Source organism: Sinocyclocheilus grahami, unplaced genomic scaffold, assembly GCF_001515645.1.
Source record: "Sinocyclocheilus grahami isolate Dianchi unplaced genomic scaffold, SAMN03320097.WGS_v1.1 scaffold1556.1, whole genome shotgun sequence".
In the NCBI taxonomy this organism is placed as follows: Eukaryota; Metazoa; Chordata; class Actinopteri; order Cypriniformes; family Cyprinidae; genus Sinocyclocheilus; species Sinocyclocheilus grahami.
Window position 1 is genome coordinate 121,774 of NW_015506735.1, and position 27,868 is coordinate 149,641.

General features: G+C 36.2%; 1 protein-coding gene across 1 annotated transcript; it reads left to right on the top strand.

Annotated features, from left to right (window-relative positions):
* The first annotated feature begins 23,570 nt into the window (after positions 1-23,570).
* Positions 23,571-25,579, top strand: LOC107571171 (gastrula zinc finger protein XlCGF7.1-like). Its single transcript, XM_016257456.1, has 2 exons — positions 23,571-23,651; positions 24,641-25,579. Exons 1-2 carry the CDS (start codon positions 23,603-23,605, stop codon positions 25,438-25,440), a joined length of 849 nt encoding a protein of 282 aa, XP_016112942.1. The 5' UTR covers positions 23,571-23,602; the 3' UTR covers positions 25,441-25,579.
* Positions 25,580-27,868: the final 2,289 nt, after the last annotated feature.

The following is a 27,868-nucleotide window of genomic DNA, read 5'->3' on the forward strand; positions in this document are numbered from 1 at the left end:
TTTAGAGCCCGAAATCCTTTTTTTTTCTCCACACACAACGAATAGTCAATAAATAAATAAAAAATGCTGTATTTCACGATTACATGCAATGGTCAGTAAGCAAATACATGTAAAGAAACAATCATTGAGGCTCGGCCAGTTCACAAGGCAAAAGAAAAAACACTTACCAGTTATGAAAGATTATGAACATCAGGTGCAGTGTTCACATAAATTCTGCCGAGTTTTTGAATGGTTGAATAAGACAAGACGATAATTCTTCCATCGTCAGTTAAGGCTCGTTAGCATTCGGCCTGCTTTAAATCAGACACAGAGATGCAGTGCGGTAAGATCGCATTTATTTGAATTAATTAGGCTAATTACATCATTTATTTGAATTAGCGCGCGCAAATTCATTTTGCAGTAACTGTTATGCTGATGTTGTGGCTGGTCAAGCAAATGTTTGTGCTTGTTTCTGTATGATATAATTGTTCATATATCTATTAAAATACTGATATTCTGGTCTATAACTCCTCCCGAACTTCCCGTTGCCCTGTATCTTGGTCTCTCATTGGCTGTAGGTCATCGCCGATGTAGTTTTCAGTCAGAAATCATTGCACACAGCGTGATTGTGTTTCACGCTGTGTGCAATGATATTTAGCATGCCAAATATTTCACGGGCGTCGGTGACGTGTCGGCGATTCCCTCAGATCATGTCTTTGATAATTCACACCGCGTGATTGTCACTCGCGTGAACGAGCACCGATTTGCCTCTGGCAAAACCTGTCGGCGAGTGAAAAATCGGGCAAAAATCGTGCAGTGTGAACTCGGCATTAGGCTGCGTTTACACTGCAAGTCTTAATGCACAGATCCGATCTTTTGACCATATCCGATTTTTTGGCATGTCTGTTTACATTCACTTTAGACACAACTGGTATCCGATATCTGTGTTTACATTAATTCCCACCCAAAAGGATTGTCTCCAGTGATCGCTTTACTATGCACATGGTAAACCCTCGGGTTTTAAATGGCCATTATTATTTGCCAGCATGGACAACGGCTATCATGGATGTTTTGCAGCACAAAATCTGACTGAATGGATAAAGACTGGAAAATAACGGTAATTTTAATTTGTTAGACTATTTTATCTACAGCTCGTTAGAGGTAGAATTCTTTAGTGAAATAAAGTTGATATTTATTTAAATGAATTCAAATTAAGGAGAGAGAGAACAAACGCATGCACCCACGTGCGAGTGAGCGATTGTGAAGCATTGCAAACAAGCTTATCGGTTTAATTACAAAAACTTCTAAGTTCTCACCTCATTGCTGAGAAATATATGTAGCTTTTAGCTGTTGTATTTTCAAAATTCACGGGGCGGGGGTTGAAAACCAGCTCCTGAATGTGCAATTTCTTACCTATAAAAGTTTCCATCTCAATAAAATGCGAGCGCATACAGCACGCCGGCATTAAAACGGCATTAAAAATCTTTATGAGCAAACGTGTCACCCTCGCATTGGGAGTTCTGTGGAGAATGGATATGTGTGTTTAGACGTAGGTCGGATGTCCAGATATCAGATGTGTATCCGATTAAAATCTACATTTGGAAGTGGCTCAGATCGGATGCAAAAAAAATCGGATCTCGTGCAGGTTTTTGTGTTTACACGTGTGCAACAAATTCCGATCTGTGTCAGATGTGAGCGAAAGATAGATTTTTTTTGTGCCAGTGTAAATGCAGCCTTAGTTCCTTCAAAAACAGCGATTTTACCCCCTCATTGCAGAGAAATATAATGTTGCGTGTCAGTAGCCTGTCGAAGCTATTTTACTAATAAAAGTTTCCGTGTTGTGTTGTCATGTGCAATAATGTGTGTGCGTGCGTCTATGAAAGCAGCGTAACCTGCATATTTTTTTTGTTTAGCTATAAGCCCGACCCGAACCCGAAGCTATTCATTAAACATTAACCCGACCCGAAACCCAAAAGTATTTCAGGACCCGTCGTGCTCAGGTCAGGTAGCAGACCTCTACTTTTGAATCAGCTACTGTAAGTATGTTTTGTTATTAGTTTAAGTATTTGCTATTGACTGTTCAAATGCGGCGTGTTGTGTGTGTGTGTGTGTGTGTGTGTGTGTGTGTGTGTGTGTGTGTGTGAGTGAGAGAGCGAGAGAGAGACAGGGTAACATCACAGTGGAGTCAGCCGTCTTAACCGTGGCTTGTGTACTGCAAACACATACCAGCTTCATCACTGTGTCTCTCACGCGACTCTGTTCCCTTTCTGGGCTTGAACTGATGGTAAAACTAATGACATTATTTACTGTCTTTACATTTATTTTGAAAGATGAAGCTCGCGATTATGGTAAGGGGCGTTACATTTCCGACGCGTGCTTGTGGTGTTCGGCCAATCACAATGCACTGGGTCAGCTGGCCAATCAGAGCAGACTGCGCTTGTCGGAAGGAGGGACTTTGTAGAAAACGAAGTGTTTGAGAGAGGCGGGGCATAGAGGACCTACAATAATGTACAGTATTTGAAAAATAATGTGTTTCTTGAACATTAAAGCATGTCAACATATTCTGCTACACCAAATACACCAAATAATGATCTTTAAAAAAGCATCATATAACCCCTTTAAGTGTAGACAGATGCTATTTATACTTATACTTAGTGGAAATAATGGCAGATACTCTATAGGCTAGATTATATATATATATATATATAAATAAAATAAAAAAAGTATGCAATAGTTAAAATGAAAATATTTATTAAAGTTATCAAATGGATGCTGCCTTATGGGACAATTGGTCCTCTCTACACCTACCCCAACTCAAATACTTATCAAATACTGCTTTATTTCCACATTTCCCGCGAATATTTTATTCATTTTATTGAAAATAAACGCATTTTGTATCAGCTATATGATAGGGTAAAATAAGATGAACGAAGTTGGTTAAAGCTGGATTCGAACTCGGACCGACTGCAGCGATCCAAAGTTGCTGTTGTGCATTTAAGTCCCTACACCACTGACGCGGACTACAGCTGTGTAATTTTGACTGGATGATGGGGACGGAATCCCGGAATCTTTTCATAAAAACGTAATTTACTGTGTAACGCGGAATGTGACAGAATGAACGGCGTAGACGCGCATTTCGTTTGCTATTTAAGCATGCGCAACGCTCGTGGTTGTCTTCTGTAGTAGCTAAATAGTATTTTTGCCATTTAATATTCACATACACTAGTCCATATCGCGGTTTGATTGAAGTGTACTGAATTGCATTTGATTTATTCATTCAATATTTGACGAATTCCGTGACATTGCTCGTTACACAGTATACTTCTGTTGTGTAGCATTTTGAATGTACAAAAATTAAAGGGTTTGTTTAATTGTCATTGCAATAAAAGATAGATTAATGTTTTCGCCTTCATTTGATTACCAGAAAAATGAAAATACACAACACAGAATTTCTAAAAAAATAAGTAAATAAAATTTACATTTAAATTTCATACGGCCCTATTATTGTTTACAAATTAATAAATTAAGTTGTTTTTATGAATTCAATTAATTAGATATGTTTTTGATTAAACCGTTAAAATGGAATACAGAAAAATGTAAATAAAATAAAAAAAGAAAGCGCAGAATTTGGGCCCTAAGAATTTAATTTTTGTTAAACATTTAATAGGCCTAAATTTGTTAAATTAAACAAGTTTCATGATTTTAATTAATTAGACATGTTTTTTGTTCAAATTTAATATAATCATCCAGGGAAAAAAAAAACTGAATCCAGAAAAATTTAAACGGAAAAAAGATTTTGGAAAAAATTAAACTTAGGCTAATTTGAGAAAAATAAAACGGATTTCATAGGGCCCTACAAATATCATGCATCTGAAGCTATAATTTTAATACTAAGCAACAGTGCATATTATATAGGGCCTATTTTAATGTGTTTAAATGGCACTCACTCGTTTTTGTGAACGACCCAAGGAGGACCATGCACAGTCACTTTCCACACAGGCACACTTCATATTTGGTTGAAATAATCCTTAAGCATGTAAATTTATAATTTCCTTCAGTTTAATTTAAATGTGCAATTAAAAAATTAATAAATAAATGTATATTTTAAAGTTTAGAATTAGACAGCCTTGCGTTGTGTAGATAATTGCATAGTGAAAATTACCCCAACGCACCACCTAGTGTCCAACCTACTCTAATACTATTATAACCTGTTTAAATGTGAACAAGGGATTTACAACATTAAATAAATCCTTTATTTATAACATGTACATGAAAAATCTAAAAGATTAGACACAACTATGGGACACGGTCATGCAGCAGCGAGCAACAGTGAAAGGAACCTCAAGGTTGTAAATGTGTGAAATTGTATAGGGCCCCATTCCTGTATTTTGCCTGGGGCCCCCAAATCACTAAATCCGCCCCTGTGTAGATGTATTTACACAATGCAGCTCAGAGGGACATGGAATGCTTTAGCCTGCAGTTACAAAGGCATAAATAATGTTTCGATATTTAAACATGAAATGTTGAATACTGACATTTGAAATTATTTAAAAAATGAAAAGATACTTTTAAATGTGAAATTAAAACCACCAGTTGGTGGCAGCAAGTCACTGTTAATAAGTGCATCATTGCGATTGAACCGAATCATTTAAACGGTTGATTCATTCGGGAACGAAACATCATGTTGCCCAGAGGCAAAACTGTGGCTGTGTTTGGAATGTTTTTTTTGTTGGCAAAATGGCGCAGAAACAGCCAATATGGTGTTTAAAACGTAAGTAATCGCGATATTAACTTATTGTTTATTGAACTGTTGTATAAAATCAAGATCACATTTGTAACCATGCTGATTTTTAAGAAAAAACTGCGCTAGCGCTATTCGTGTGATATTGATTAACTATGAACTGATATAAATATATACATTTTCTGCCCCCTTATCTTGAATTATGTGATCATTCTTAATGCATATTAATTAGGGCTGAACGATTAATCGCATTTTCGATAATATCGCGATATGACACAGCACGATTTTTTTAACCGCAAAGGCTGCGATTACATTCTCGTCACGTGGGATGCGAGAGTAAAGCAGTCTGCAGAGGAAGCATCAACTTGGCACACTAAGCATATGCCTGACCTACAGAAAAGCACACTTTATGTTTAATCTATCTAATATTGTGTTGGTCATACTATACAATAGAGATGGGAGAAAAGATTCTCAAACGATTCTGGATCCATTCTGAGCTTAGTTTTTAACCACAGATGCGCGATGGCGCTGCATGTGCTTTAGAAACTCATCCTGCTTGCTTCCAATTGCTCTCTCTCTCTCTCTCTCTTTCTCACTCACACACACACACACCACTCGAACCATCCACACAATAATCTTTAATAAAGTTCGGAAAGGTTGAAGCGTATTACAGGGACATTCGCGCGCTTCACTGAACAGGATGCACTGTGAGAAACGCGTGCGTTGCTGATGCTTGCATGATGCTTGCAGTGTGTCGTCTCTCCCGCCGGAATGCGCTACGAACACCTCCTCAGTTATGTCCATTTCAAATGCTGACGAGCGCTTTGTGAAGAGTGCTCGGTCATGCGACTGTGCGCGACTCTTTTTAAGTGGTTAAATATACTTGCACCTCAAAATGCTTTTATGACGCGAAATGAATGTCAGTCAGTTATGTCTTATAGGATCAAACAGACAGGAAAAACCACATCTTATATTTCAAAAGAGATCTGTGCATTAGTGTGAATGCAGCTTATTAGATCTCCCGCTCTCTGTGATGCCATCATAATAATCAACAACAGTAAAGCTGAGAAAGAGAAAAATCACAAAAAGCTCTTGAAAGGAAAATGTTCAGATACTCTTAAATACTGAAAGCACTGTTTGTTTATTGCTTGTAAGCCTAGTTCCAGACTAAAACAAATGTTTGAGCTGTCTTAACTGAAAGCAACTTGCACTGACATGTCTTAAAATATATCAGTGCCATTGTTTTGTCTCAAGATACACACCAGTAATGTTTTTTTCTAAGGCACGTTTAAGCTACTTAGATGTCCTAATTAAACTAAGGCCTAATCCTGGCTTAATTGTAATCCTGTTTTATATTATTTTATTTAAAATTATTAGCATGCAATTGTTTTAATTAAATTTTTTCATGTGTATTAAAAAAAAAGTACTTAATTACATATGGAATTAAATTTTTAAGAGTTTTATTAATAAGACTAATCAATAAGAAAAAAAGATATCGTTTTGGAATCTGACTGCGACTCCCAGAATCGGAATCGAATTATGATGTGCCTAAAGATTCCCACCCCTACAATGATTTATTGCTTGTCTTTGTTGAATAATACAGAAGATAAAGAGCTTAAAAAATGATCGCATATTAAATCGCAATATTGGTAAAAATAATCGCAATTAGATTATTTTCCAAAATCGTTCAGCCCTAATATTAATAGACTGAATATGCAGTGAAAGAACGCACTCTAAATGCGCACGTGCACTAAAGCCAGTGTTGGTCTACCCAGACTTCATCACGTCGTGTATGCGTGCCTCTGTAGGTGTGTTTTGTGTGGTTTTTGCAATATACTCGATAATGTGATCTCACGAGTTCAGTATTTGCGCTAAACCTGCGCCGATTTGGCTTGCATGAAGTTCCCCAAAAAATTAATGAGTGAACATAACATGCGAAAAGTAACCCGCCAAATTGGCTAGTGATTTGACAGCGTTACCCGCGTTATCCGCTGATTTTTACCCACATTTGGGCAGGTTGGCGGGCGTTAATTTCAAACCCTGATTGTAACCGTCTATGACTGAACCGAACCGAGTCACTGCCAGCCAGATCTGGGCCGGTTACGGTGAACAGGAATCAGGCCAGTGCTTTACAGCCGCATCACAAACACATGCGCGAGAGCGAGCTGCGGGCCACACTCGGCCCGAATAACACTCGCCAATGCCGAGTCTGAGCCGGAGGCGCCGCAGGGCAGCCGAGCTCGGGCCGATTACTACATGCTATCTGGGTCTCAAGACTTGCTGATGCAGTTTTAATGTTATTTAGCTTTATTTCTATTAGCTTATTAATGTTTGTCAAAGAAAAATTTGTTTTAGTTACTATTACGTTTTTTTTATTTTATATTTGAACAGGACAAACTGGAAAGATGGGTGTCATTTTTGTGTTGTAGCTAATATTCAGATTTTAATCATGTTAGTGTGAGAAGTGCGATTTTTCAATAGAGCCTTTTTAGAATTTCAGCATACAGCCTGATTCACAATACTCTGTATTTCTAATGGGAAAAAAAAACCTTCCAATGATAATATAGCCTACTTAGTATAAAGCGAGATGATCCCGAATGGCTTGTTTAATGAGTGTTTATAGTCTGATGCTCATCAATATTTCATGTCAATAGATCCTGTTTTCACCTCATTCATTGTGCTGATTTCCTGCCAGTTAAAGTTAATTTCATTCTTATCGTCAGACTTCTCATAAATGCTTGAAAATGCTTGAAATGTGTAGAGTAGTATAAAAACAAACTCAAAAACGTTGGCAAATCTCCTCCTTCAGTGAAGCTCCTCCCACAACAATCACATCTTCAGTGAAGCTCCTCCCACAACAACCACATCTTCAGTGAAGCCCTCCCACAACAACCACATGAAACACACTGAAGAACAAACAGGTTGGTGTTTATTCTTCATCCTTCATCAATGAGACTGAAGAACAATAAAGTTATCAGTAGTTCATCAGATTTAGTGTTTATAGTTGAAAAAGTGAAAAATGGAAAAATAAAAGTTAAACCAATAAATAATATAGGCGATACTTTCTCTCTCGGGGTACAAAATAGGGACTGAAACTCAAATGTTCAAATGATATCACTTCCTGAGTGTTGCCTTTTTTTTTTTTTAAATGCTTTAGTTTTAAAAAGGAAGAAATTTAATAAAAGTTGCGTAGTAACAGTGTTGTGAAAAATATTGGTCAGTTAATTAGTTTAAAATAGTTATTTATTATGTAATAAGTTTTTAGTATAGTATATTAGTGTTAATGTTCTATTTATAATATATTATAATTGTGGAGATGATAAAACATCGAACCGTTATCACTACAGAAATTTGCCACTACAGAGATTGGTGTCTGTATTTTTTTTTATATAGATAATTTAATAATTTTGTAAAAATGTGTGAAAATAATTATAATTTTGTGTAGCCGTCGTCAACTTTTGCTTCACATTTCTCTGACTTGTTTTATTTTTTAATTATATTGTAACTTTTTTAACTTTAATTTTAGATCTGATAGAGAAGAAACTTGTCAAAACTGGAGAAAAAACTCGCTCACAGACTGAAAGTATTTCTTTACTGAAAAGAAGAGTCAAGAAAAGTTTCACCTGCACTCAGTGTGGAAAGAGTTTCACATGCAAACAGAGTCTCAAGTTTCACATGAGGATCCACACTGGAGAGAAACCGTTCACATGTGATCAGTGTGAGAAGAGTTTCAGACAATCAGCACACCTTAAGAACCACATGAACATCCACACGAGAGAGAAAATGCATGAATGTGATCAATGTGGAAAAACATTTTTGAGGGCTTCAAGGCTGAAGAGTCACCTGAACGTTCATACGAAGGAGAAACCACATTCATGTTCTTTCTGTGGAAAGAGTTTTTCACATCTGCAGAATTTAAAAGTTCATCAGAAGATACACACTGGTGTGAGAGATCATATGTGCTTTGAGTGTGAGAAGACTTTTATTACAGCTGAACATTTGAAACGGCACGAGAGGATCCACACTGGAGAGAAACCTTACAAGTGTTCACACTGCGACAAGAGATTTAGTCAGTCAGCACATCTGAAAACACACGAGAGGATCCACACTGGAGAGAAACCTTACAAGTGTTCACACTGCGACAAGAGATTTAGTCAGTCAGCACATCTGAAAACACACGAGAGGATCCACACTGGAGAGAAACCATATCACATTAAGTAGTTCATCTTCTGGTCCACTGCTTTAAACTATGACGTTGGATCTCTTTCATATTAATCTGTCATAAGGAACATCTGAATTTGTCACAAATTCAGTCACAATCAAGTTCATCTTCAAGACCAGCAGTTTCATTTGTGAGATCAACTCAAAAGCCCTATTCGGACAGTAATTGTTTCTCATGGGGACGTAAGTTATTTTCACCATTTACAGGGGGTAGTCAGTGATTTTATAGTCTCAGCCTCAGACGTCACGCCCACGGACCGTGGGCTGAACGTCTGATGCATACGGCACACAAAAGTGGAAACACTTCAGGAGTTTCGAAGTCGTCGTCGGATTGGTTGAATTATACAGGATTTCCGGGAGACGTGTGTGTCGCGTTCTTTAACGTTACGCCTGGAAACAAAGATGCCGTGATGCCAAACCCCCTCACAAAAGAAGAAAGCCGTCGTATTTACAACTGTGACGACGAGCGCTTATCATGGTCAACTAAACGCTGGATTCTCAAAAGTATGTAAAATATTTAAAGTTCGCTGCACAGAATCCTTAAAATACGTCAGAGAGTTTTACGACATATCCATGCCCCGAAATGTGCCGCTGAACGAAACAAACTGTGATTGGTTGTTTGACACATTTTGGCCTTGGCCAAAGAAAGCTGCCATGCATTCCAGACCTTCAGCCGTCAATCTGAATTTTATTGCCATCCAATTTTATTGCCATCCAAATCCAGAATGTCGGTGTTCCCTGGTCGAATTACCTACTGTTTTTTTTTATCACTGAGGTGATATGTACATTTATTTTTACGGACGTCCATATGAGAAACAATTACTGTCCGAATAGGGCTAAAGATGGAGTACCTCCCCTAAGAACAATATCTAAAGTTTTATTCTTGTATACAATTTTGCTTCATGATATAAATGATATAATTATGCTTTATTACGTGTTTAAATATATGTTCAAAATCTTCTTCTAATGCATAGTTTGTAAAAGGGTTTTACAGGTTCAAAATGTTCTTGTTCACTAAGCTGAAAAAGAGGCTGGTTTATTTTTAATTTCATCTTTGGTGTTTTTTTTTTTTTAAACAAGTTATTCTTCCACTTGTGTATTTTACAAAATGCAGATGTAAGAAATACTGTCATGTAGGTTTGCATCTCATGCTTTTTCATTTTTATTCTCTTGAAATGTTTTGTTATCTTGTTAGTCAACGAAGAGAGAGATCGGTCTCATTCTTCTTGTTCCCTAAGCTGAAAAAGAGGCTGGTTTATTTTTAATTTCATCTTTGGTGTTTTTTTTTTTTAAACAAGTTATTCTTCCACTTGTGTATTTTACAAAATGCAGATGTAAGAAATACTGTCATGTAGGTTTGCATCTCATGCTTTTTCATTTTTATTCTCTTGAGATGTTTTGTTATCTTGTTAGTCAACGAAGAGAGAGATCGGTCTCATTCATTTCCACTTTTATTTTATATTTGCCTCAAGTATTAAACTTTTATTGTCTGCTGATTCTTCTTTCAGCAAGAATGAATAATTTCATAATTTTATTTACACTTAAAAGCCTTTAAATATTATGATTGCTTTTGGGGTTTTCCATAATTAAATTTCTCGATAAAGCTTTTAAATGCCTAATAAACTATATTTCACCGCACACCTGACTCTGTCTGTCTACATCAGTAACTGTTTTACCATTACTTTTGTTTGATGCATTGTTTTACAGAGTTTTGCAGTTTTAAACCGAGTTTGGTGTGTTTTGATCATCTACCGTGAGCGGTTCACGCTATGTCACGTTATTGTAAAATACTCTACACCGTTTGTGTAATCAACATTTGTATGGACATTAATATGTTCTGATTCTAGTTCAACTTTAATTACAATTAAAACATGTCATTCAGAGAGCAGAGCTGAAAGTCAGATTCAGATGGTGGGAATTATTGTAGCTTTCTGTTGGGTACCAGCTCATGTAGGAGTAAAAGGAAATGAGTTGGCACACATATGCAAAGGACGCAACAAAGAAAATAGACATAGATATATACAGTTAAAGTATAAGCCTAAGAGTGAAATTAAGTGTTTACTCAGACAACATGTGAAGAATAGACGGCAGAAACAATGGGAAGAAGAAAGAACAGGGAGATCAGTTTTATAGCATTCAAAGAGTTGTAGGTAAATATAGAGTAACAGGAAGAAATAGATATGAAGAAACTAGTCTCAAGGCTTAGATTTGGTCATACTGCTCTTAATAGCAATTTCAATAGAAGAAAGACATGAAACATGACGTGTGAATATTGTAATCAGGAGGAAAAGGAATCAGGTGATAAAAGCTTCAAATTTTTAATATGGTATTTAAAGGACAGTGGTTTATATAATAGAATATAGTGAATTAAAGGGTAGGTTATGATCTGACCCACACTCCTAATCAGTAGGTGGCGGTAATGCACCTAAAAGTTGTATACCATCCGCCATTAAAACACCAAGAAGAAGAATAGTTTTCAGTCTCAGTGCTATTTGTGTGCTTGCTAATACGTATAGGCATTTAAAGAAGTGTTGTAAATGGTAAGAGGGATCTATTTTGTTGTTATGAATGTAGTTGTTAGTAGTGATGGCAAAATGAGGCTTCCTGAACCGCTGAAACTTCATAGCCCATTGCTTCACCAAAAGGTTCATTACCCGAAGCTTCATTAATCATTGCTCACTAGTGACACCTAGCTACTGTGCAAAGAATTAGCAGACAAATCAATGAATCCTGAGCCAATGCCTGAGAAGACATGTCCATTGCCTGGGTATAAAATATATCTTTCTCTGTCTGGATTTACTTGTTCAGAGACAACGGACACACACACATTTAATTAATTATTCATTAATTGTCGGGACAGTGACCGTTTGAACAACAAAAGCGAGACTGTGTTGGGTGGAGTGCTTATGGGGGAGGGAGAGAAATACAGCAAACTGCATCAGAGCACTCTGGAGTGGGAAAAAAAATAAGAATTGTTACTGTTTTGTGCAGTGAAACACAGAGTTCTGGCATGAAACTCTAGATGGCGCAGTCCGATAGGTCTAACTCAATCTGACCTAATGACATCATTATCACATGTCACAGCTGATTGGTTCTCTCCTGTATCAGTAGCCAATCTGCTCGCTAGTGTTTGCCGTAGCAGTTGCAGCTTGCTTCAGAAGCCCTCCACCTTCCCCAGCTCCACCTGTATAGATCTGCTACGAGGTGATTCATGTATGCTATATGGGGATTATTTCATGTATGTTATATTTTCAGCAGCAATATTTCATACATGCTCACAGTAGCATGTTGTGGATGTATTGGCAGTAGCAAGTCTCGGTACTAGCTCTGCCGCAGCAGCAGCAGCATAGCAAATCTATTCAGTTAGTTATAATACATTAGTTGGCATGACAGAACTGTTACTAGTTTTAGTGCAGTGTAGTGCTTATGGGACTGGGGATATAGTGGAGCAAACTGCAACACAGCAGTTTGGGGGGGTGAAGGAAGGAATATTATAGATTTTTATTGAGAAACAGAAGTTTTTGAAGTGTGTTAGGGTTTAGAAATTCCTCTTCTTGGACAAAACCTCTATAGCCTTGGAAAAGGTCCTTTCACAAGGAACAGAGGATGCAGGGGAACATAAAAATGCCAATGCCAGCTGGTATAAGTGAGGATACTGATGCTTCTGTTGAGCCCAATATACTAGTGGATGCTCAGATCTTGTGAGTCTACGTCATTTTAACTACTTAAATAATAATGAACCACTTTATTAATCACATACCTTTCATGTATTGGGATAACATAAGCAGGGTTGCCAACTCTCACGCATTTGGCGTGAGACACACGCTTTTAGGCTCTGTCTCATGCTCTCACTCTGCCCATGTAGATCTCACGCCAAATGTGATATGAAACAAAGTCTCAGCTCTCAAATTTTGTACGTTTTAATACTAAATTCTAACAATAAATACCGTTTTGGAGCACTTAAAGGGATAGTTCACCCAAAAATGAAAATTCTGTCATCATTTACTCACCCTCATGTCGTTCCAAACCTGTATGAGTTGCTTTCTTATGTTGAACATAAAAGAAGATATTTTGAAGATTGCTGGTAAATATCCGGTCTATGAACTTCCGTTCACTCACCACCAGAAGTCAACCGCTCACTACATGGACTCTCACACTACACAGACTGTTACACTATACCCTGGACTACATTTCCCATCATCCATTGCACTGATTGCACACAGCTGTAACCAATCACACGCTCACCTGAAAGCTATTACACACACTATATAACACCCACCCAGACCCTGCTTAAGTCGCTGAGTATTGTATGCACATATCACTCACCTAGCTATAGCTACTCTACGGAGCCATTTCTAGTTTTCATAGTATAGTCTTAGTCTTGACTTGCCTGTTTTCTCTTGTTCTGATTCCTGCCTGTGTTTCTCGGCCGTTCGGACTCTGTTTGCTCCTGCCTGGACTATTGCTCGTGTTATTGGATTTCCCCTCTTGTCAAGCCCTCTGGATAATGTTCACTGTCGACTGACTCACGCCCGTTTTGGATTACTCTTTGTCTTGCCCTCAAATACCTGTTTGCCATTGTCTGAACCTTGCCTGTTTTATGACCACACCTTTAAATAAAAGCTTTGCAGATGGATCCGCACGTCTCTCGTCTCGTCGGTTCCGTTACACCATTAATATGGCATAAATCATAAATTATAAAACGGAGAGTTCCGGTCCTTGATTCTGATTGGTTGAGCCGCGTTCGAAGCTGTTGTAAATTACTCTACAAACACACACCTTTGTTTACGTCTGTGTGTTGCTCGGCAACCACTTTGTTGCAACCAGAACTGTTTCTGAGGAACTACATTGTTTGGTGGAAGAATACTGTTTTTATTAATAGCATTACACTTTATTTGCTCTGTTTTATTCTGTTAAACCTTACTACGTATATGGAATAACCGTTTTATAAAAGCAATAAACCACGTGAAGCAGTGGTTTACAGTGAATTTATTTCGTGCCTAACAACGTCCCTTAGCTGTTATAAATTTACTGTAAACCACGGCTTCTTGGGGCTTATTGCTTTAATGTAGCGCTTCAGTTAAAGCCAGAGCCATTAAAAAACAGAGTTGCGACCAGCTTTGATCTCGCCGGCATCGCCGTGCGGCCACGTGGTTCATAGAGCTCTCCAAACAAACCAGTGGTGACAGTTCATTTGAATGGGTTTAAGTAGGATAGACGACAGCTTCATTATACAGGTATTTGCAGCAATTTTTGGTAAACATTACAGAATATTAAGCATTTATTATTACGTTGATGACATTTACAGTATAATTTTATTCTGGAGAGTGATGGAGAGGCAACATTAATATGGTTTTCTTAACCCTCAGGTATTGCTTACTTATAATGTGACCATACAGCTTAACTATTTTTTAGTTAAATAAGTTCTATTTTTTAGTTCAATAATATTTATTTAATATTTTGAGTCACTACATGGACTCTCACACTACACAGACTGTTACACTATACCCTGGACTACATTTCCCATCATCCATTGCACTGATTGCACACAGCTGTAACCAATCACACGCTCACCTGAAAGCTATTACACACACTATATAACACCCACCCAGATCCTGCTTAAGTCGCTGAGTATTGTATGCACATATCACTCACCTAGCTATAGCTACTCTACGGAGCCATTTCTAGTTTTCATAGTATAGTCTTAGTCTTGACTTGCCTGTTTTCTCTTGTTCTGATTCCTGCCTGTGTTTCTCGGCCGTTCGGACTCTGTTTGCTCCTGCCTGGACTATTGCTCGTGTTATTGGATTTCCCCTCTTGTCAAGCCCTCTGGATAATGTTCACTGTCGACTGACTCACGCCCGTTTTGGATTACTCTTTGTCTTGCCCTCAAATACCTGTTTGCCATTGTCTGAACCTTGCCTGTTTTATGACCACACCTTTAAATAAAAGCTTTGCAGATGGATCCGCACGTCTCTCGTCTCGTCGGCTCCGTTACACCATTAATATGGCATAAATCATAAATTATAAAACGGAGAGTTCCGGTCCTTGATTCTGATTGGTTGAGCCGCGTTCGAAGCTGTTGTAAATTACTCTACAAACACACACCTTTGTTTACGTCTGTGTGTTGCTCGGCAACCACTTTGTTGCAACCAGAACTGTTTCTGAGGAACTACATTGTTTGGTGGAAGAATACTGTTTTTATTAATAGCATTACACTTTATTTGCTCTGTTTTATTCTGTTAAACCTTACTACGTATATGGAATAACCGTTTTATAAAAGCAATAAACCACGTGAAGCAGTGGTTTACAGTGAATTTATTTCGTGCCTAACAACGTCCCTTAGCTGTTATAAATTTACTGTAAACCACGGCTTCTTGGGGCTTATTGCTTTAATGTAGCGCTTCAGTTAAAGCCAGAGCCATTAAAAAACAGAGTTGCGACCAGCTTTGATCTCGCCGGCATCGCCGTGCGGCCACGTGGTTCATAGAGCTCTCCAAACAAACCAGTGGTGACAGTTCATTTGAATGGGTTTAAGTAGGATAGACGACAGCTTCATTATACAGGTATTTGCAGCAATTTTTGGTAAACATTACAGAATATTAAGCATTTATTATTACGTTGATGACATTTACAGTATAATTTTATTCTGGAGAGTGATGGAGAGGCAACATTAATATGGTTTTCTTAACCCTCAGGTATTGCTTACTTATAATGTGACCATACAGCTTAACTATTTTTTAGTTAAATAAGTTCTATTTTTTAGTTCAATAATATTTATTTAATATTTTGAGGAGATATTTTGGTACTAAATACTATTTGTGCAATAATTATGGCCCTTTAATGACTTAAAATATTTTTTTCCCCTAATATTTCAGTTTCTTATATTACCGTATTGGCCCGAATATAAGACGACCCTGATTATAAGACGACCCCCCCTTTTTCCAGATGTACCTTTTGGAAAAAGGCTTTTTAAAAAACAAATCTTGTTTTTTTTCTCAGTAAAACACATTTTGTCTTCAATTATTTTCATAATGCATATTTTTCCTATTTTAATTTGTTTTGAAAGTATGGTGTAAACTGTACCAACAATCACATTTAAAAAAAAATGCACTTTTTGATATACCATTTAAAAAAATATTTTCATATTGCATATTTTTCCTATTTTAATATTTTTTTTAAGTATGGTAAAAACTGGTAAAATGTACCAACAATCACATTTAAAAGAATATACACTTTTTGATATACCATAAAAAAATGTAAAAAACGGGTAGCCCATCTGAATTAGGACATTTAGGCTATCCATCTAATAGTAGCCTACCAAAATCGTATTAACAGTAGAAGTTAAATCTTACTGTAGTCTTCAAATCTGGGTACTGTCTTACGTTTTAAAATCACAAAGAGAGTTTGGTCCCGTCAGACTAATGTGACAGTCTCGACTCATGCAGCTGTAAGCTGTTCTTTTTCTTTAGTTTTTACTCGCGATCTTTACAACACGCATTACATTACGTATTTCATGGCACACTCGTTGTATGCGTATTTGGTGCCACCTATTGTTGTGGGTGTATTAGTGACATGTCAAAGTCTAGACCCTGAATATAAGACCACCGCGTTTTTTCAGATGTATTTCCAAGAAAAAAACATTGTCTTATATTCGGGTCAATACGGTACATCAAAACAACTATGTGGTTAGGATCACAGATTATAAGAAAACAATAATTTATTCTATTATTTAATTTAACAAAATTTACCATTTCCATCCATTGTTGGCGTTTCTGCTTTCGCTGTAAGCAGAAGCGTGCACGTCGCTGTATCGCTCTTTTTCGCTTGGAGGCAACATAAGCTTTCGGCGTAAACGCCGCTGAGCCTCCATCTTCGCATCTTTGATTCTCTGCCTCATCTTCCACCAAGAAAACACCAAAAGGAGCAAACAAACAGCCGCTTCGGTTCTATCCATCTTGTTTGTTCGATGATGATACTCTAGCTAGTGTGTCCTACCTGAATAACTTTCATTCTTCCCATGGAAAGTGGAAGGGTTTTGTGACGTTTGATCCAACGAGGTGTGTAAAGGGTGGGCTTTATTATGCTTGTGCTGTGGGGCTACTAGCCCAGCAGTGGAAACGTAGCTTGATTTTGGTGTCGGTGCGCCCAGCACGCTGTTAGCCCTGGCTCGCACTGGCCCGACAGTGGAAAAGTGGCTCTTGATGACCATGTTCACCAGGGCCTCATTCGTCATTTCTTTTTTTGAATCTATAACAGAATACAATGCTGGTGTATTGTAGGAGCATAACACATGATTTAAATAAAGAAGAAGAAAAAAAGAAAATCTATTACTTTGACTAGTGTGTTGATTGTTACTAGTTTGTGCATGCTCATGCAGTGCTTGCTAATGCCTGAGCATGGAGGAGGTGTTATTATTGTATGTCAGCTCCTTCAGGCACAGCCAGCATTTCACCTTGAAACATGAAATAATAGACATGAAAGATTATACAGTGAGGATTCTAATTGTATTAAGACAATTATTCTACACAACTACCCATACCTTATTGTAAGCAACTATTTAAAAAAACTCCCAGACAGGGGAGGATTTCCTATTTCTTGCTGGCTTCATTACAAGGAAAAAGGAAGATGTCAAAAAAAGCAAATGAATCCAAAAGTGCAATCCAAAACAATCCAACTAATCTTATCTAACTAATCTAATATAACAGCAACATATAATATAGCTAAGATAATCAATAATAACAATATACTATAACTATTTTAACCTAATATAATGTAACACATGACACAACTCTCTGACACTCTACTTCTACTATTACTACTCTTGACACTGGTCTGAAACGCCACAACACCCGCAAGGTGACGTGAGTTTCGAACCCCCTTTATCTGAAAGCAACACTCAAACCAAACCGATGAAGGTTTATATATATATATAATTTTTTTTATTAATGCAAGGATCGAATACAGAGTTGACATTTAAAAGATGTTTCCTATTACTTGTTTCGCTTCTGTTTCAGTTTTTATAACCATTTCTTACTATGTGTCAGTAAGTTGTCGTTTTTTTGGCATGTGTGTTTGGCAGTGTTATTTTTTAGGATTACTGATAAACTACTGTCGTTTGATTTGTATTATTTGTATTTGTTATTTATGTTAATTTTAGTTAAATTATGTCTGAATTTATTATGTCTGTATAGGTCTTTTATTAAGTTTTAGTTTGATTTCATTTGAGTTATTTTAATACTTCAACAAACTAAATGGAAATTAAATAATATATATATTGAATTAATAAATGTGTATGTATATATACAGTATACATGTGTGTGTGTGTGGTTGTACATACACATATGTAGTTGTTTTTTGATGTTTGGCTTAGTGTTATGTTAGAATCATTATTATACTCACCTTTTGTTCTTTAATATTTTGAATTGTTTTTAGCTTTATTTTTTGTTTTTCATTTAAATGTTAAGTTTTGAAATGTTGTTGTATGCATTTGTCATTTTTATTTAATTTCTTTATTTTTAAAATGTGTATAGGTAGTATTTATATAGTTTTAGCTTTTAGTTTTGGATCTGTTTTTAGTTGTTTTAATACTACAATTGATTGCTTCTGTTGTCCTCATTTGTAAGTTGCTTTGGATAAAAGCCTCTAATAAATGACTAAATAAATAAATAAAATAAATAAATGTTTGTACATAATACACAAAGTATCAACAATATACAGTGTCAACCGGAAACAAAGAAAAGAAATAATAGGAAAACTCAAAAACATAAGAGCTTGAGGGTAAGACATTTAACCATTAATTATAGTATATAAATTAAAGTCATTGCAAAATAAAATAGTTCTACTTGCTTTCTTATTTTCTGACAATGAAATTATGTTAAGATAATGTTTAAATTCTTAAAAAAAAAAAAACAGGAAGATGCGGTTTGTTGTTGGTAAATTTACATTTGTGAATATAAAATTTACAAAGAAAAATTACATTTATAACAAAACAAGCATTGCTTTTATAAGACACAGATTCATAATGTCCTAAAATAATTCCTTTAAACGTAACAGATACATCTGGCTGGATATTCTCATTAATAAAATAACCAATCTTTTTCCAAAGTTGTTCAGTATAATTACAAGTCCAAAATAAATGAAAGACCGTTTCTGTATGAAATTTACAAAATGAACATCTTGTATCAATATTAGACTTAAATTTATTCATAAAATGTTTAACAGGGTAAACTTTATTAGTGAGAAAATATCTGTTGCAAATACCGTATTTTTTTCCAATTCACATTTCTAAATAAATTATTCCAGTAAGAGATTACAGGATCATTTCTGAATGTTTCTGAATGTGCTGTTTATGTGGCTGCTAACTAAAACACTTTAAAGAAGAAGGTTTTATGGTGTGTCTGTTTTTCTTCACATAAGAAATGGTAAGATGTTAGTGAACTTCTTAGGAATGTTATTAAATCGACTATATTCGCATTCATATGGACAAATCACAATGTTTGACAAAGAAGGGTTTCTACCAGCAAACACTTAGAATAAAGTGAGATGATCTGCTGCTGATCCTGAATGGCTTGTTTAATGAGTGTTTATAGTCTGAGCAAAAACATAAGAGCTTGAGGGTAAGACATTTAACCATTAATTATAGTATATAAATTAAAGTCATTGCAAAATAAAATAGTTCTACTTGCTTTCTTATTTTCTGACAATGAAATTATGTTAAGATAATGTTTAAATTCTTAAAAAAAAAAAAACAGGAAGATGCGGTTTGTTGTTGGTAAATTTACATTTGTGAATATAAAATTTACAAAGAAAAATTACATTTATAACAAAACAAGCATTGCTTTTATAAGACACAGATTCATAATGTCCTAAAATAATTCCTTTAAACGTAACAGATACATCTGGCTGGATATTCTCATTAATAAAATAACCAATCTTTTTCCAAAGTTGTTCAGTATAATTACAAGTCCAAAATAAATGAAAGACCGTTTCTGTATGAAATTTACAAAATGAACATCTTGTATCAATATTAGACTTAAATTTATTCATAAAATGTTTAACAGGGTAAACTTTATTAGTGAGAAAATATCTGTTGCAAATACCGTATTTTTTTCCAATTCACATTTCTAAATAAATTATTCCAGTAAGAGATTACAGGCAACAAAATAGTAACTTTTTCAATGAAAATAGATCTCGCTTTGTCATTTCTATCTTTTTTTTTTTTTACAGAAAAACATATTTTACCTAAAATAGTGGTTTCTACTGGTTCAGGAAAAACTTTTTTAAGTGGGGGGTGATGATTGCTATTTTACAATAGCATACTAATTCCTGATGTTATTTGCTTTTTACATTTTCTTAAACCTTTATTGTCTGCTGATTCTTCTTGCATTAAGATTGAATCATTTCATCATTATCTAAAACACCTAAAACCCATGAAATATGAAATCATCTATATATAGGCTATTTGACGTAATTGTAGAATACAGTTTACGTTGTTTATCAACTTAGTACGGGATCATTTCTGAATGTTTCTGAATGCGCTGTTTGAGTGGCTGCTAACTAAAACACTTTAAAGAAGAAGGTTTTATGGTGTGTCTGTTTTTCTTCACATAAGAAATGGTAAGATGTTAGTGAACTACTTAGGAATGTTATTAAATCGACTATATTCGCATTCATATGGACAAATCACAATGTTTGACAAAGAAGGGTTTCTACCAGCAAACACTCAGAATAAAGTGAGATGCTCTGCTGCTGATCCTGAATGGCTTGTTTAATGAGTGTTTATAGTCTGAGACTCATCAATATTATCAGCTGCTGAAAATCCTCTTTATTTCATGATAATAGATCCTGTTTTCACCTCATTCATTATGCTGATGACCTCAGATCTGTTAATTGCAGCATTAAGATCATTTTATTGCTGTCAACACACTTAAGCAAACAACACGATCAGCTGTTGTGACATTACAAGAATATAGGTATTTATCATACTTTAATTAACTTGAGATGCTTTATCTTGTTAGTCAATAAAGAGAGAGATCTGTCTTTTACTTTATATTTGCTTCAAGTATCAAACTTTTATTGTCCACTTTTGTTGTCTGATTTTTCTTGCGTCGATCACAAATGAATGATTTCATAATTTTAGTTACATCTAAGAGCCATGAAATATTACTTGTTTTTGGGGCTGTCCATAATTACATTTCTCATAAGCTTTTAAATGATCATTTGAGAAATAACTAATATTTTTCAATAGAGCATGGGCTTTCAGTAAATATTGAGACTCAAACAATCAGTTTCTTTCAGCAAACAGTCAGAATAAAGTGAGATGATCTGCTGCTGATCCTGAATGGCTTGTTTAATGAGTGTTTATAGTCTGAGACTCATCAATATTATCAGCTGCTGAAAATCTTCTTTATTTCATGATAATAGCCCCTGTTTTCACCTCATTCATTATGCTGATGACTTCAGATCTGTTAATTGCAGCATTAAGATCATTTTATTGGTGTTAACAGACTTAAGCAAACCAAACGATCAGCTTACTGAATGTCTTGTCACAGTGTGAACACTTGTACGGTTTCTCTCCAGTGTGTATCCTCTGGTGTCGTTTCAGTTCTGTAGCTGTAGGTATTCATTCACTGCACATATTTTCATCATGCAGACACTGTCAAATTGACAAAAAATGGCATCTCCATTTATACAGGATCCTGTAGGATCCTGTTTACATGCATATTTATTCGAGCTGTAGTTTTCTATAAAACATTGAAGATGCAGAGCACATTAGTAAAGCCGCTGTATGCAGACTGATAAGGAAAGTGTGCCTCGATCTCACGCTCATTCCGAGAATTTTTGTGTTGTTTCATGGGCAGAAACTCGTCAAAGAATAGTTTCACAGGACTGCAGGTCAGTGGTGTAGAAATGGGTTTAAATAAGGCTAATCTGATGAATGACGTTCCCTTGATAACATCCTGCGAGCTCTGGAAGTAACCCAATAATCAGAATTTCCTTCAGGATTTCCAGTGTGGTTGAATGCATTGTTGACACTCATATATTCCCGTCATCACACCTTCTGAAAGTGAAACGGATTACTGTATGGAATGGAAGGATGCCAGATGGAGGGGTAGTAAGAGATATATGCCGTAACCACCACAGCTGTTAAATAAACACAAATTATTCATTATTTATTTGGTCATCTTTATTTCCTACAAATACAAAAGCAACAGTTATACTTTTTCCTTTTAAAAATCTTCCAATACTTGACCATCTCCTCTTCATCTGTCAGTGGTGCTGGTGCAGGTTCTTCAGCCCATTTTGCGAGCCTCTGTCTTCTTGCTGTTGACTGAGTAGGCCTACAAGTCAGATGTTAATTTCATTACTCTAATTTTGGATTAGTTGGATTAGAGATTGTTTAATTATGTGAAAAGAGCATTATACTTTGTGGAAAAATCTGCTGCCCATTGAAATAGACAAATGTTTGTAAAGTCACGTAACCTACACCCATGAACCTTTTATGCTCAAAGCTTTTGAATTGTTTTTATACTTCATTTTTAGCTGCCGTCATATGCTTTTGCAATGGAATACCATGAAAATGATTATTAGTTCAGTAGTTTACAGTTTTCACCTCTGATATTGTAACAGTGATTAAGAATTAAAGTTAGGTATTGACTCTGAGGTATGCAGACCTCTTTTTGTTGGGTGCTGTTTTCAGGGTGAATCATAATTTCATGACTGATCATGACTTCTCAAAGTCGTGGTGCACGCACTAAATTCAGAGTCAACCTACTCAGAGTGGATAGAACTAACACAATTCAGCTGTTCTGAAACCGAAAACTCCCACTTCGGGGTACGATTCCCATTTCAGGGTAAGTCAACTCAGAGTTGGTTGAACCTCCTTATTGAAACGGGCCCCTGATCCGCTTGAGATGCTTTGCTATATTATTAGTCAATAAAAAGGGAGGTCTGTCTCATTATCTTTATATTACTGCTATTTTCTGTATCATTTGGGAAATAATAGTTATATTAGAGCACTTTAATGGGCTTGCAGCATATATTCTGACTCAAACAATCAGTTTCTATCAGCAAACACTCAGAATAAAGTGAGATGATCTGCTGCTGATCCTGAATGGCTTGTTTAATAAGTGTTTATGAGGCTCAGCAATATTATCAGCTGCTGAAAATCCTCTATTTCATATTAATAGCCCCTGTTTTCACCTCATTCATTATGCCTCATTCATTAATTGCCACATTAAGCTCATTTTATTGCTATCAATAGACTTACGCAAACAACACAACAAACACAACACAGTTTTTAAGTTAAACTCCACTGGTAGGTTCTTTGTTTTTTGCAAATTTGTACTTTTATTTTCCTAAGTTTGTTTATTTTCATATTTTCTTACATTGTTTATATTTGGCATTATTTAAAGGCTATATGTTAATGAGAGGTAAGATAAAATGTAGGAATAAATATGTGGATGAAATATTTGTAAAATAAAAAGAGAATTTGTGGATTATTCTAAAACACTGCGATTAATTTACTTAAAAGATATTGATATTTTAACATAAATAATTAAATTGTGTGAATTGATGTAAAAAATAAACTCAGTAACTGATCTTTAATTTTAGCAGATCTATCTGCAGAGACAGAGTTTATTGAAGGACAGAGAGAACATGAGAGATCCAGAACCCTGCAGAATGAAACACACTGAAGAACAAACAGGTTGGTGTTTATTCTTCATCCTTCATCAATGAAGCTGAAGGACATTAAGGTTATCAGCAGTTCATCAGATAGTAGAAAAACACAGTTAAACTAATAAATAATATAGGGCAAACTTTCTTTGTGCTGGAAACAGAGCAGGGCCTGAAACTGAATGGTCTTTCATTTTCCTATTTTGATCAAATGATCAGTTCAAGATTTTGTAAACTTGTAATCAGAATTTGGGACATGCCTAAAATACACTTTACAACTCTTGACACTGATTTTCCTTATTTGTGACCCTGGACCACAAAACCAGTCATAAGGGTCAATTTTTTGAAACTGAGATTTAAACATCATCTGAAAGCTGAATAAATAAGCTTTTTTAAGCATTGATGTATGGTTTGTTACAGATGTGGGTAGAGTACCCAAAAACTGTACTCAAGTAAAAGTAAAAACTAAAAGTAATAGTCTGAATAGTTACTTGAGTAAGAGTAAAAAAAAAACTACTCAAGTGGTTAGTTACTAGTTACTTTTGATCATATACTGTATATCTATAGTCTATTTTTATTTAGATATATAGATACAATTTATGTAATGTATGTTACATAAATGTTTTCCTTGTTTTATACAAAGAAGAAATTGTATTGTAACAGTGTTGAGTGAACAGTGTAGGACAGCTAATAAATTGTCAGTTTAAAATGAGTTAATTAGTCAACTGAATATACATCTGAGAAACTGTAGCCCTATTGTATAATTTATTAATGTTATTATTATGTTAGATAATTGTGGAGTTGATCAAACATTGATTAGTTCTCACTACAGAAACATTGGATTCGTGCCTTTAATGTTAAAAAAAGTAATAATTTGAAGATAAGTGTACCTTGTTCATGGAAAGAGATTTATAAAAATACATCAAAATGATCATACATTTTGTGTAGCCCTTGTCTGCTTCACATTTCTCAGATTTTTCTTATGAATAATTTATTGTACATTTTTTATTTTCATTTCAGCCCTACTGGAGAAGAGTGAAGACCAGAAACATCATGATGTCAAGAGTAGAGAAAAAACTTGCTCACAGACAGAAAGTATGTCTTTACTGAAAAGTAGAGACAAGAAAGGTTTCACCTGCACTCAGTGTGGAAAGAGTTTCACATGCAAAGGGAATATCAGTGTTCACATGAGGATCCACACTAGAGAGAAACCGTTCACATGTGATCAGTGCGGGAAGAGTTTCACACAAAAAGTAAACCTTAATAACCACATGATCATCCACACTGGAGAGAAACTGCATGAATGTGATCAATGCGGAAAAACATTTTTGAGGGCTTCAAGCCTGAAGGATCACCTGAAAGTTCATTCGAAGGAGAAACCACATTCATGTTCTTTGTGTGGAAAGAGTTTTTCATATCTGCAGAATTTAAAAGTTCATCAGAAGAGACACACTGGTGTGAGAGATCATATGTGCTTTGAGTGTGAGGAGATTTTTATTACGGTTGCAGAATTGAAGCAGCACCAGAGGATTCACACTGGAGAGAAACCTTACAAGTGTTCACACTGTGACAAGAGATTCAGTCGGTTAGAACATCTGAAATCACATGAGAGGATTCACACTGGAGAGAAACCTTACAAGTGTTCACACTGCGACAAGACATTCAGTCGGTCAGATACCCTGAAAAGACATGAGAGGATTCACACTGGAGAGAAACCATATCACTGCACTGCATGTGGGAAAAGATTCAGGCATTCATCAGAGTCATTTAATCATACAAACAACAATCACTGTAAATTCAGTTCAATTCACGTTTCTTAGTATAGTGATTTTCACAATACAAATCGTTGCAAAGCACTAGTAATTCTTAGTTACCTCAGGATGCCCATCACGTGGCAGAAACAGAGAAGCAGTTCACACTGTTTCATGTAATTGTAAAATACACGCTACATAGTTTTACGGGGTCATTTCTGAATAGTTTTTATCTGTCTCCGTACTATTGCCTGCTAACACTTATTGGTATCTAAAGAAGGCTTGTAAATGGAGGGAACTATTTTGTTGTTATGAATGTAGTTATTAGAAAAACTAAGTATATTTAGATTCATATGGACAAATCATAATGTCTGATAAAAGTAGTTTTCACTGTCTTATATTAGTGGTATTTTTTCTGTATCATTTCAGAAATAATTGTAATATTTTTCAATGGAGCGCTTTAATGGGCTTTCAGCATAAATTATTGACTCAAACAATCAGTTTCTACCAGCAAACACTCAGAATAAAGTGAGATGATCTGCTGCTGATCCTGAATGGCTTGTTTAATGAGTGTTTATAGCCTCAGGCTCATCAATATTATCAGCTGCTCAAAATCCTCTTTATTTCATGTCAATAGATCCTGTTTTCACCTCATTCATTATGCTGATGACTTCAGATCTGTTAATTGCCACACTAAGCTCATTTTCTTGGTGTTTATTGGTGAGCAAACAACACAATCAGTTATTGTGGCATTACAAGATATATATATATATATAAATAAATCTATATCATAACAGCATTTATTTAATGAATCTGCGATAAACCTTGTTTTATATAAAACACAGACTAAAACATACAAATAATTTAAATGTATAAAAAGTTTTGTTTCTAAAAGCATTTACCACAGCAACATAATGAAGCTAAAGCCACAAGTCTACTCATGTTTAATTTCAAATCTGAGGACATTATCTGTAAAACTGTGCATTTTATGAAACATTTTGTTGAACCATGTCATGTGTGTTTTTAGAGAGGGCTAATAAAAGTCTAATAAAAAAAAAAAATTGTCCTGGCTCTGTAAGCTCTCTTGCATGCTGTTGCCTCATGTCTGGCGCGGCAAACTGCCCCATTCATGATTGTATTGTCCTCACTCGAACAAACCTTTCACGCCTCTGCCAGGATTGAGACATAATCCTCATTATTCCTTTATCATTGTTCTTTTGTTTTATTCAGCCATTAGTAGCCTTTATTCTGGCATTACAAGGTTTACCAAGCCACATCGCTTCGATCCAAATATACATTTCAAGCTACATAAGACAATTTATGACATTATTAGTACACTTTTACTCAAAACTTACTTTAAACCACCACCAACTTCCTTTGCAATCTCATGTGGAATTTGGTCATTTATTGTTGTTGAAATATGCTATTTATAGACTTTTATATCGCTGCACAAATTAGCATTTCAGATGTACACATTCTTTGTTATGATGAAATACCCCAAATAAGAAAATCACATTCAAACCACGTACTATCGAATTTATGACATTATTAGTACACTTTTACTCAAAACTTACTTTAAACCACCACCAACTTCCTTTGCAATCTCATGTGGAATTTGGTCATTTATTGTTGTTGAAATATGCTATTTATAGACTTTTATATCGCTGCACAAATTAGCATTTCAGATGTACACATTCTTTATTGTTATGAAATACCCCAAATATCAAGAAAATCACATTCAAACCACGTACTATCGAGGTGGGCGTGGCAACGCGGCACTTTCCGGGTCCAAGTTACACCGGCCTGCCGCCAAACCTTCACCCCGTGGTCAGACCTTGTGTTTCTCCGGGCAGGAGTGCCCCTAGAGCAGGTCTCCAGGCATGCTGTGGTTTGCACGGATGCCTCAACCACCGGCTGGGGGGCCACGTACAACGGGCTTGCAGTGTCAGGGGTTTGGATGGGGCCCCAACTGCACTGGCACATCAACTGCCTCGAGTTGCTGGCAGTGCACTTTGCCCTGAGCCGTCTCAAAGGGTGCTTACGAGGCAAGCATGTACTAGTCCGCACGGACAGCACAGCGACCGTTTCGTACATCAACCGACAAGGTGGTCTGCGCTCCCGTCACATGTCGCAACTCGCCCGCCACCTCCTCCTCTGGAGTCAGAAGCATCTGAGGTCGCTTCGTGCTGTTCACATTCCAGGGCTTCTCAACCGGGCAGCCGACGAGCTGTCTCGAGCTGCGCTCCCGGGAGAATGGCGACTCCATCCCCAGATGGTCCAGCTGGTTTGGAGACGTTTTGGAGCCGTTCAGGTAGACTTGTTTGCCTCTCCAGAAACCTCTCACTGCCAGTTGTTCTTCTCCCTGGCCGATGGAACACTCGGCACGGATGCATTGGCACACTGCTGGCCGCGGGGCCTTTGCAAATATGCGTTTCCCCCAATGAGCCTTCTTGCACAGATGCTGTGCAAGGTCAGGGAGGACGAGGAGCAGGTCCTG

Coding starts and splice junctions, on each gene's coding strand:
- LOC107571171 (XM_016257456.1), top strand. CDS start 23,603: ATGAGAGATCCAGAACCCTGCAGAATGAAACACACTGAAGAACAAACA. Junction 23,652..24,640: donor ACACACTGAAGAACAAACAG/GTTGGTGTTTAT, acceptor TTTTCATTTCAG/CCCTACTGGAGAAGAGTGAA.